This window comes from Meleagris gallopavo, chromosome 1 (assembly GCF_000146605.3).
Source record: "Meleagris gallopavo isolate NT-WF06-2002-E0010 breed Aviagen turkey brand Nicholas breeding stock chromosome 1, Turkey_5.1, whole genome shotgun sequence".
Lineage (NCBI taxonomy): Eukaryota > Metazoa > Chordata > Aves > Galliformes > Phasianidae > Meleagris > Meleagris gallopavo.
Window position 1 is genome coordinate 78319323 of NC_015011.2, and position 11979 is coordinate 78331301.

At 45.4% G+C, this 11979-nt stretch overlaps 1 protein-coding gene across 1 annotated transcript in view; it reads right to left on the bottom strand.

Moving 5' to 3' along the window:
* Positions 1-11979, bottom strand: part of ATP1A1 (ATPase Na+/K+ transporting subunit alpha 1) — a 25791-nt gene that overhangs the window by 13500 nt on the left and 312 nt on the right. The window contains exons 2-9 of the mRNA XM_010719100.3: positions 6248-6352; positions 4972-5031; positions 3734-3937; positions 3271-3384; positions 2615-2749; positions 2305-2422; positions 1268-1536; positions 77-275 (exon numbers count right to left, since the gene is read on the bottom strand). Coding sequence (XP_010717402.1) covers positions 77-275; positions 1268-1536; positions 2305-2422; positions 2615-2749; positions 3271-3384; positions 3734-3937; positions 4972-5031; positions 6248-6352 — 1204 coding nt within the window. The remainder of the gene's footprint in view (positions 1-76; positions 276-1267; positions 1537-2304; positions 2423-2614; positions 2750-3270; positions 3385-3733; positions 3938-4971; positions 5032-6247; positions 6353-11979) is intronic.

Genomic DNA, 11979 nt, shown 5'->3' on the forward strand with positions numbered 1-11979 from the left:
AAAAGAAAAAAGCAGGTTTTTACACAGAAGGCTTTATTTGAAATGAGATGCCTCAAGTGCAAAGAGATGATCTTACCACTCTGGTTCTCTGTAGTGTCAGCCTCATGAATCTGATTGTCAAACCACATGTGTGCAACTGTCATGCGATTCTGTGTCAGGGTGCCTGTTTTGTCAGAACAGATGGTGGATGTGGAGCCTAGAGTTTCCACAGCCTCCAGGTTCTTCACCAAACAGTTCTTACGAGCCATACGCTTGGCTGTTAGTGTCAGACACACCTGGAGACAAGGAAGACATAGGTTGGATATGCAAGTACACTAATTCAGTGCTACCCAACTCTGTTAGCATGGAATGACAACCTCCTGTGCCCTGCAGTGACTACCTAGCTATTTTGCACTGACAAAGTGAGCACAGATTGCAGTTTTTAGACCCAGCTGCTGGGTTTAAATGACAATTCCTACTCCACAGGATCTCCAGAAAAGGACTCAGAAGGTTTCATTCTCCTGCTTCTCAGTGGATTAGAAAGGAATGAATGTAACTTGGACTAAGATTCTAGTCAAAGTCACAGTACCCTTATCATAGTGCTCTTAAAATAGGTGGAGGCATGCCTTGTACAAAAATAGCTCAAAACAGTCCTGGAGACTGGGTAACAGTTCAGTGATAAAGGAAGCAAGCAGCCCCAGCTACCCCTCCTCTCCAGATGCTCACTCCCAGCAATTTCAGCCACTGCTCTGCAGCTCAAGGCTGCATGGAAGCCTCTGCCTTCATCCATCACCATCTACTACAGAGAAGCACAACCAGACACTCTCTCTGCCTTTCAGGGAGACAAAACTTAGAAGAATCTCTGCCAGAAAGGACAACAGAGAAACTTGCTGGATGCTCCAGTGGCACTCCAGGGTTGGAGAGGCACATGCACGTAGAAACTCCATATCAAAAGTACAGTGGGAGAGCCTCTCACCAACACAGAAATAGGGGAGGACACCTCTAGAACTAGCCTTGCCCACTTAATTCTGCAATTCCAAGCCTCTGTGCAGGTCTAACTCAGAAATCCACCATCACTAAATGAACAACTGCAGCATTTGATAGTCATCTACACAATTAGTCCAAATATAATACATTTATAAAACCTAGCCCTATACACTCACCACATACAATACCTACAGAACTTCAGATTCACCTTTGAGAACATCCACTGATCATGAAGCACTCCACTTCCCAAAGTACCACACAGGTTACTCATTCAAGTCACTCTTTTTTCAGCTTCACTCACCGTTACTGTTGCGAGCAATCCCTCAGGTACATTTGCAACAATGATCCCAATGAGGAAGATCACAGCCTCCAGCCAAGTGTACTCAAGGATAAGTGAGAGGATGAAGAAGCTGACACCAAGGAACACAGCTACTCCAGTGATGAGGTGGATAAAGTGCTCAATCTCCATGGCAATGGGAGTCTTACCCCCTTCCAGTCCAGATGCCAGACTGGCAATACGGCCCATCACAGTGCGGTCCCCAGTGCTAATAACAATGCCACGGGCAGTGCCTAGAAGAGAAAGAGGCTTTAGAAAAGAAAAACATCCCAGAAGACACAAAACTGAGCTTGTTTAGCCTGCCAGGCAGCTTTGTAAGCTTGGTCCAGTATAATGCAGGTAGACATCACAATGGGTCAAGGTCTCCCACCACAGCTTTTATGCTCTCCAACAGGATGGATGTATTTGGAGATAAGGGCTATACAGTCTTCCTGCACAACTAGTCATGCAGCATGCCCTTTTCCTTCTCCCCAGAGAATCAAGAATCCGTTGATTCAAGTAACAGTTGCATAGGGAATTAAAGAAGGAAGTCTTCAAGTAGACCAGGCCTCTGCTTTAAAGGAGGAAAGAGGACATTTTCTCTTTCCAAAGCATGGAAAAGATGCTCTGAGCTGCAACACAAAGAGGACCTATCACCATACTTGGAACTGCGACAGAAGTTTTGCTGGAGATATCTGAAACTTCTGGTTTCTGCAGCAACTGCATTATTTGCTATATCTTTGCCTAGCCCTCTCGTTATGGTACCTGCAATAAGGCACCCATGCCAGAAGATGCACCACATAGCTCCTCTTCTGAGAGAAAGATGGTAAAACAATGTTTCTTTGCCCACTGTACAGTACTGGGGTTGGAATGGGCAAAGCCTTTGCTGGAAACAACAAGCCTGCTCTCGTATAGTAGGAATGGATTACAAATATGTTGTGTGTGTATCCAACATTTGCATCGCTTTCCCACAGAGTTAATTCCCTCATGTAATACTTTAATTCACCAAGACAGACACATACCTTCCACACAGTTGGTGGAAAAGAAGGCAATGTTCCTAGTTTCCAGCGGGTTCTCATTGGAGAAGTCTGGAGACCTGGTCTGAGGCTCTGACTCACCAGTAAGTGAGGAGTTATCCACCTGCATGGAAGAAAGTGCTTCTTCACACACAGGCAGAAAGTTGATCCAGCAGTGAAAGCCACTTAAACACTAGAAAGCCCCTTCCCCCCCCCACCTTCCTCATTTACTCTATCATTCAATCCATTCACAGCACAGTAGACATTCTTTGATACCAGACTAATTTATGAAGTTTTCAAACAGTCACTGCTATACCTTGCAACCATGTGCAGATATGATCCGAAGGTCAGCTGGAATTCTGTCTCCTCCTTTCACCTCTACCAGATCTCCAACTACAACACCTTCAGCATTTATGCTCATCTTCTCACCATTTCTGACTACAAGAGCTTGCTGAAAGACAGTAAAGAAACAACCCATGTCACAAACAACTCTTAAGGTGTTCAAAAGATCCAACTATAGTTCTATTGTGGTTCTAAGGAGGTTTCTACTTATACTAACATGCTTATCTCAGATACATCTGAGATTTAGAGCTATTTTTGTTTTCTTGACACCAAAATTCCTTGCTGTTGCCAAGGTGACAGCAAGATGGTTAGGTGTGATACAGATTGTCCATGAAAGAATCTAAGTTTTAGTGCTTGTTTATGTCACCAGTTACATATGTTAATAAACTGGTGCAACTCACAGGATGCCTGGATCGGCCTTGGACTACTTGCACAATTACTTTGAGTGTAAAGAACAAGCATCCCCTTCAATATTAAAAGCTAGAAACCCACACTAAGAACCTGGCAGAACAGACATCTCGTCTCCCAAAAGCCAACACTTTACATTCACAGTCAGGCCTTTTGCAATTGAAACTCATTAGAGTTAATAACCCTGAGCAAGGCTTGGCAGGTCAAGGAAGTTTTCTGTACCTGAGGCACCATGTTCTTGAAGGACTCCATGATCTTGGAACTCTTCGCTTCTTGGTAATATGAGAAACAGCCAGTAATGATAACCACAGCTGCCAACACAACACCTAGGTACAGCTACAAGGAGCAGAAAAAGTGACTGAGAGTAGGATTTACCTCAAAGGCTTCCAGTTTGTTCAAGTAAATTGCTTGGTATTTAAGTGCTCTATTACAAAGTATGGAGATAATTGCAGTCTCTGTACATTTTGTACACAAAGGCTATCCACAAGCCACTGTTATTAAGACAACATGAAGGAAGTCAGCTGCCCATTTCATTATGTGGAAGCACTCCAAGACATGTTAAGTAGGGGAAATTCAGTGGGTGAGCTTATGGAAAAAGCTTCTGGACTGAATGATTAAAGGAAGCTGATATGCTTTGAGCCACAGGCAGGCTGAGGAGACTGAGGTAAGAGACATTTCTACTTACGTTATCAGCATTTTGCTCTCCCTCCATCACACTTGTAATGCCATAAGCCAGAAAACACAGAAGGGAACCAATCCACAACAGGAGTGAGAATCCTCCAAAGAGCTGCCGACAGAACTTGACCCATTCAGGAGTGGTGGGTGGAGGTGTAAGGGTATTTGGGCCATCACGAGCCAAAATCTCAGCTGCACGTGCAGGAGTCAAACCCTAGGAAAGAATTTGTTTTTTAGAGGCATTGTGGCAAGACTGACTGAGGAAAGTAGCTTTGAATTTGTTCATCTTCTACTTGATAAGGGAGGCAGAGTCCTACTAAGAGAAATAAGGGGACACTAACAGATAATGGAAATCTGTAGCAGAGCAAACATGCAGCAGACAACAGGATGTGAAAGCTGAATGCTAGAAGATGAACCACAAAATGTTGGAAACTACTTGAGGAGCCTGCAGATCACAGGGCTACAAGCACAGGAGGGCAGGACAAGGTGGCTAGAGAAGCAGACTTTGGTCTCGGAGGAACAGCCCAGTGCAATCTATCCTATCAAATTATGGAACAAGTGAAAACTAGGGTTATAAAGATGATGACACTTTGGATTGGCTTTCCAGGAAGTTCAACTGTTAGAAGCCAAGGTCTTCAATGGAAGTATGCAAGTCTCCTTTACTACAGAGACAGAGCAGATTTGCTGCTAGATGCAATCCACCAATAAAACATGTTAAAGCAAACATGAGCAAAGTTGCAAAAAAAAAAAAAAAATCACTGCAGAGCTTCTGCACTGGCCTTTGAGATTAGTCAGGATATCTGCACACTTCTTACTATAAAAGGATAGAGTTTTAACTGCTACTTGTCATTATTAAGTCTTTGGTCATGTGCTAACTCACTAGGCTACATCTGCAGTATAACAAACATTTGCCTTTATTACAAGCTCCTATGGGGGGAAAAAAAAAAAAAAACAAGAATCAACTTGACCTTGGAACAATTTGGAAGTAGATAACAGTGACTTTGCTAGAAAACAAAGTCACTAAAGCATGGCAGGCAGGCTATATAGTGGAAGGAGGAAGACAACTACTTCTGAGCTCAACATGTCTCTCAAAGCCTGGGAAACTTAACTGGAAGAGTAAAGATTAAATAAACAAGAAAAAAAAAGAAAAAAAAAACCAACACCCAGACCACCCAGGTTTCCCATTGTGAAGTGCTCTGAATTTGAAGAGTCCCAGCTCAGGCAAGGAGAGAGAAAAAGTCTACCTACCCGACTCAAGTCTGTTCCATATTTACGATGAAGTTCATCAAGGCTGAGTTTGTGATCATCCTGAAAGACAAGCAATAGATGAGGGAGTGACCCTCGTGCAGATCAGTCAGCACGAGCTCAGCAACTCCCCCCTCACCTGGTTTTCTATCTGCATCGTTTCAGTGAAACAGAGATTCTTTCCAAGGAGAAGATAAGCTAGTCTTGCTATCTCATTCAGCAACTCAAAGCATTCTTATGGCTATTTGGGTACAACATAACAGCTTTTTAAAAAACCTGATGCATCTCAGTGCTGTCTTCACGCTCAGAGAAAATGCTGAAATCACAGTGGTTTTTTGGTGTTTTGCTTCTTGGGAGTGGGAGGTAGGGGGACAAAGGAAAGTAGCTAAGAAGGACAGGAGGTAGGAGCGTACGGAAGATTAACTCCATAATTTCACAAATCTTAAGCAACACTGTCAGCTTAAGCAGTGTTTCTTCCCCACCAAAAACTCCATTTCACAGCCAGACTATTTTCAACTAGAAAAAAAAAAGAACTGATACACAGCATTGCCTCACTACACAGTGAGGCTGGAGTGCACAGATGCTTTAAACAAGCTTTGCTACCAAAGAAAACCTGAACTTTGTGGAGCAAGTTTTTTCACAGCTCCTCTCTCAAACAAATGAGAGGGGAAAAATAGGGAGCCCAGACCCAATTACAGAGCACAGAAATAAAGCCTGTATCAACTGTATCAAGATCAGATCTGAGCTGGATGATGCTCGTACACGTGAGCAACATCATCCAGCATTCACAGACAGAGATGGGAGACTCCTATAGTCTCAAACATGATTAGAAGGAATAATACTGAGGTCAGTCTGACCATAGGGCAACAGTAAATGGAGCTTTCCAGATCCAACTCCACCATTCCAGCTGGAATGAAAACAGCAGTCTTCCCCACGTGACAACACAATTAAGGCTGCACTGCTGCTATCCAGACAATGCTTGCCTGAGTGAGGAAGTACAGGTAGACTTTGCTGCATGTAAGAGGCAACCAGGGACTTGCATTCTGCCTCAAATGCCTTTTGAGAATTAACACTTTAAGGGCCTACTGCATGGTGATCTTGATACCAAAACACTTGCTAGGTGTCTGGCTTGGACACAAAGGGGAGAAGAGAAATCAGTGCTTTCAGTGACACGACACTGGCAGCTTCCCAGCACTTTTATCTTTCAGTCATGAGGCACGGAGCTTTGGGAGCAGTGAACATTCTTGTAATTGTTCATTCCATGCTTTACAAATCTTACCATTGAGACTTCCTTTTTAAGCTCATCCATGTCCCTCTCCTTCGCCTTTTTCTTCTTTGTGCCATGTTCTGATGTAGCAGTAGGCTCATACTTGTCTCTTCCAGCCTGTAAGAGACAACATACTACTGTTAAGAAACATCTACTGGCGTAGGAATTCACTGTATCTATCAGCTACACACATGAGACTGCCAGGTAGACAAAATAATTTTTAGGTTTTTTTTTTTTAAAGATAAACCACTTCAGTAAAAACAGTAAGTGAACTAATCATCAATCACTACCAGCATTGCTAATACACAGGTTGTAGACAGACATCTAGCTAGAATGAGAGCAAGCCACATGCCATTCGATCAGCCTTGGTGAGTGAACCACAGTTCAAGCAGCTAAAGACCTTTCCCTGAGCACAAATGAATATTCCTTTTATGCATTAACTCCTCATCCCCTTGCTCAGTCTTTCACACCCTCTGGCAAGGAGCACCCTAACAAGTGAAGATAAAAAGTGGTATCTACAACATGTCAAATTTGAGGGGTAAGTGCCAAGCACTTTCAATTTTCAGTTTGGCACATTAGCTGGGCTGTTATGCAGTGAAAATCTGCTTTCAATTTATGGAAATTTGTCTAGCAAGAATGGTATACAAGCTAGTAACACACTACCACAGACTCAATCTCTGCACAGTCCTGCTTCAGCCTCAGACAGCTGATGATCTGCTCAATAAAGTCCCATTATTGAGATGGACTTACATTCACATCACCTATGATTAATTGTACATGAAATCATGCAGAGACTTAGATCTTGTGACAATAAGATAAACAAGCATCCAAAGGCAAAGAAAGCAGGAGGCAGCAAATACAAGCACCACTTAAACAAAAAACAAACTACAGGAACTTCGACACTGTCTGACTTTGGTATCTGACACTAGCAGAGCCTCATGGAACAGTTCCTCCTATGAATACTGCACAAGTTTCCAGACCCTTTCAAGCCTCTGAATGCTGTTTTCCCTTCCTTCCCCACTGCCTAGGACCTATAACACCCTGCCAAGTTTTAGGATTTTTACCCAATAAGACCTTTGAGAAATATTCTGAGATGAAACAGCAGTTAGCAGCAACACGGTCAAACCAGTAACAAGACAAAAGAGTTGCAAAGGCACTGCTTTGCTCCTCACACAAGTGCCTCAAATCACAAATTGGATCCCCCAGAGCGCTCTGGACATGGGCTACTGTTAAGAGTCTAAGGACTGTCCTGTTCAGTAACAAGCACAGAAAATTTTTATTATTAGTTACTGTAAGAAAAGTAGTAGACAAAACTAGAAGTGGAACTACACTAAAAATAATTTTTCAGGAAAAAAAAGTCACAGCTTCATTACAAAACCAATCAGGCACATCTAGGCCAGGATTTCAAGTGCTCTAAGCAAGCACTGGGTGCGTTGTGCTGCAGCCATATCCATCCACTTCACGTGTACAGAAACCTCTCTTGCCCTTTTCAGTAAAGGCAGACTTTGCACCCCTCATATACCCACGTGCAGCTACAGAGCACAGCAGAAACAGTTTTAACTGAGTAGAAAAGTCTGTTTGCCACCTTCCATCCAGGAAGAGGGCACACAACCGCAGACCGTCAGCATTCTTGACATTCTCTTCCCTGTACCTAAATTCCCATTGCAGTATTTCACAAAGAAAAAACCCAAAAGCCTCAGAACTTCAAACAGGCAGCGCTCACATTCCAGCATCACAAGAATTTGCCACAGGGCAATTCTCAAGTCACCGTGAAAATTCCCTTTTCCTTTAGTTTGAAGGAAACATCTCTGAACGCTGAAGTTCCAACAACAGTCCCACAAAAAAAAAAAAAACATGCTTCTTGCTCACTTCAAGAAAATAGTGATTATTAATGAGGCTGGAGAAGCCAGGGTCCGGCCGAGCATCGCAGTATCTCTGCCTCACCCCTTTCCCACCAGAAGAGCCTGACAAGATCTTAAGAGGTGATGTGAGCACCAAGCCTATTGGAGCAGCAGAGAACAGCCTGAGAACACAGGAGACTTAGCTCCAACATGAAAAGGCTCACTGCCTTTGTTCAAGCGTGATTTGCTTAGAAATCCTTTGAAAAGCTTCACCATGAGCTGCAGAGTAGGTATCTGCAAGAATCCAGAGTATCTTTCCTTCCCTTTACTACTGCATCCCATCCTTAGACGGAAGCCAACCTAGTAACATTGGTCTCAGCTCTCACTTCAGGGTTTTATCATTCTGAATCTGAACTTCCTGCTCTGTCACTCACATGTGACCTTGAAGAACAATCACAGTGCTGCCCATTCTGTTCCCTATGACTGGGGCCACTGCACTGTGCTGGCAAGAGGAAGCTCATCAGTTCAACAAAGACTGAACAGCCCTGGCCAGCAAGGGGCCATCCATTTCCCCCTCCTCTCCTTTAGTCAGAAAGTGTCCCTCCTCTCCCCTCCTTTTCCTGCCAGACAATGAGGAAAGCATATGGCGCTCCTGACTTATCAAGATGCAAGCACACGGCTTGGACACAAAGGAAGGTCTGTCTCATCAGAAATGTCACCTCTGTTAGTTCACTTATAGGAATTCTGACTCATCAAAATTGCCACATAAAAGAAAAAAAAAGTTTTTCTTCTCATGTATGACTTTTTCCATTGGCTCAGACAGAACGTTTGTAAGTGCTGGGGTAACAAATCCTACACAGCCCCCGGCAACCCTATTGTCTTCCAAAGGCAACTTCTATGTTTCCACCTGGACGAACGGAGCCATTCGCGGCTGGTGTTCCAAACAGGAATGGGACCAGGAAACGGGAGGGGTGCAAATCAGCAGATGAGTTCATAAGTATCCCATTCTAACATCGCCTAATCCAACCACCAATGTAAATGCCAAAATAAATTAAGCAGTCTCTGGAGGCCTGGATTGTTCCAGTATTTATGTCATTACAATCAACTGTGCAGAGCAAACAGTGAAGTTACTGTCTTGCTGTCTCATGAGACAACCTTCATTAAATACACCAACCAGCTGAGCCATAGCAGTGACCACTCCTACCACACCAGAAACACTGCTTCGTGACCCCACATAACATTAAGCAAGGGACACGAATGCCCTCTTGGAATCATTCCTCCTGCTTTCACCTCTGATTCTTCACCAAAGGTCTGCCTGCCTGCCACAGCTGAGCAGTGTCTCAGCATGAGAACAACACAGAGCAGCTTTTGCTTCATGTTACTGCTCATCATGAGCACTTCTCACTGGGATTCCACAAACAGGCAGCTGTTTCCCAAGCTATGGGAGAAGTCCTCCTTCTTTTCTATGAGAGTGGTGAGGTGCTGGAACAGGTTGCCCAGAGAGGTTGCGGATGCCTCATTCCTGGAGGTGTTCAAGGCCCTGGGCAACCTGGTCTAGTATTAAATGGGGAGGTTGGTGGCCCTGCCTGTGATAGGAGAACTGGAGAATCATGATCCTTGAGGTCCCTTCCAACCCAAGCCATTCTGTCACTCTGTGAAAACAGTGCCAAATCTTGCAAGGGCTCCTCAGGGTTGAAAGGAAACCATAGTTTTCTGTATAGTGGGACAAGTATCTCCACTCCTTGTGGAAACCTACGTGCAGAGCAGGCTTCCCAAATGCCAACAGACAGCTGAACAACCTGCCCTGTTTTTCGCTTTCGTGTTATTCTGTGTTACAGGCATGTCACCATACAGTTCTTTACCTAGAATATTAAAGCATCTTTACCATCTCATCGAGACATCTCCAGTGTTTGTGAAGCACTGGGAGATTAATGGGCTGGACACCAGCTCCTCGAGGACCTGGTAGCTTCAGTAACCCCTTGCTGACACCGTGCAGCATGTCAGGACCCCACTGTGCTGTGAGAGGGCAGCCACAGGCACAAAAGGCTTGTCAGATACCCTTTTTACCCATCATGCTGTTTTGAGAGTGTGCATTGACTAAGCTGGGGTTTTCTTTGGCACCCTTAACTGTACAAATAAAGAGACAGGGAGGAGGAAGAGTAATACTGATGCCTAAATTATTCCACATAAGGATTGCTTTGATTGGCATGGTTTTCCCTGAACTAGTGCATTACACCTAACCAGGATTCACGCACTAGTGCCAATCCCCAGAAGCAACCTAAAACAGGCAGTAATGTGTGACAAGGATGGAGAGAAGCAGACAGCAATGACATCCAGCCAGCTCTCCTCCCTTACACACACGCACACTCTCCACAGATAATACACACACCCAGGCAGCCCAGGGTCCTCCCACTAACATCTGAAGTGACACACCATCAGCACAGCAGCTCTCTCTCACACTCACACACCCTCCCTACCCCTACTCCCTCCTCCCCCCCCACAACACTATGCTCTCATGGGAAGGAGGTTCCTTTTTGGGCACCCCAAGGCAGGGCAAGCACACTGTTCAGCCCAGCAGTCACACCCTACTTTTCACCACAGCCTGTCTCTTTCACATCCCTGTTTTTCAGAGGGTCCCCATTGCTGCACACTCACCACTAAATGAGAGAAACCTTGTGACTTATAGAATAATGAAGCAGTGTGTGGCTGCCTCAGACTTCCCGGCAGTACACTTCAGCCTTAAGCCAATTGTTTACTATGCATACAACTCACGTAATGCGAAGTGAAAATACGCCTTCTGTATTAGAAAGCAATTGTAACCCCCTCAAGTGAAGCCTAAACCCCAAGACCTGTTGCACTGTTAAGTTATAAAGATGATTTAAAGCACTCATAGGACTGCATCAATCCCCACCCCCCATGTTTCATCCCTCAGATGAGATCACCACGCATGCTGCCTGTTGCTCACTAGACTGAAACACATTATGCTGGGGCAACCGAACTGCAAGAAAGCAGTCCCAAACCCACTCCACACACAGCCCCTTCTTCTAAACGGCCATCCTTGCCCTTCTCCTATTTATGCAGGCACTGCCATTACTCCACATCGATGAGGACAGTACGAGTGCTTGAGGAGCACTCTGGAGACACACAGCACCTCTATTTTCCACCACCAAGGATGGAAGGACATAGGGCTGCTGCTGCCCCAAGGCACGCCACAACCACAGCTCTCCACAAAGAAGCAGAGAAGGCTGGGACAGCTCTGTTTCTGGGCAGCTGGTCCAGTCATCCCTCTGGCAGGCCTGATAGCTCAGCTGGTTAGCGTGCAGGGCTGATAAGACCAGGTCACACGTTCAAGTCCCGTGTGGGCTATTCTCTTTCCACTCCAACAGCTGGAACCAATGATCCTTATGGCGCTCTGTGATTACATCCAACTTCGAGCTCCTGAGAACCTCCAAACATTTAAGAGAACAGAATCTGGAACGGAGGACTTCTCCTTACTCCAGGCTGCAATATGGTGAAGGAAGGGCAGGCAGGCTGACAGTCTTCGCACACACACCGCTGCTGCACAGCATGGCGGGAGGCCATCATCTCAATTAACAGGGCACGCACGGTAAGTTCATGCCTGATCGCCTTCCTTATGCCATCAGCTCCCATCTGCCCTCAACACCGCTAACGCGCCGCACGCTGCCAACTCCCTCCCCCCGGGGCCCTGCGGCCGCAAGGAGTCTAGTCTAAAGTACTTCCATCAGGGATGGGAGACGTAGGGGCAGCCGCACTTCCCAGCGCGGCTCCAAAAGGGCATCAGATAACACCGCCCGTGGGGAACACGCCCGTTCCCACACCGTCCTCACCTGCAGCCCCGCGGTGCCGGCCGGCTTCACGCCTCACCGCGCGGCACGGGTCCTC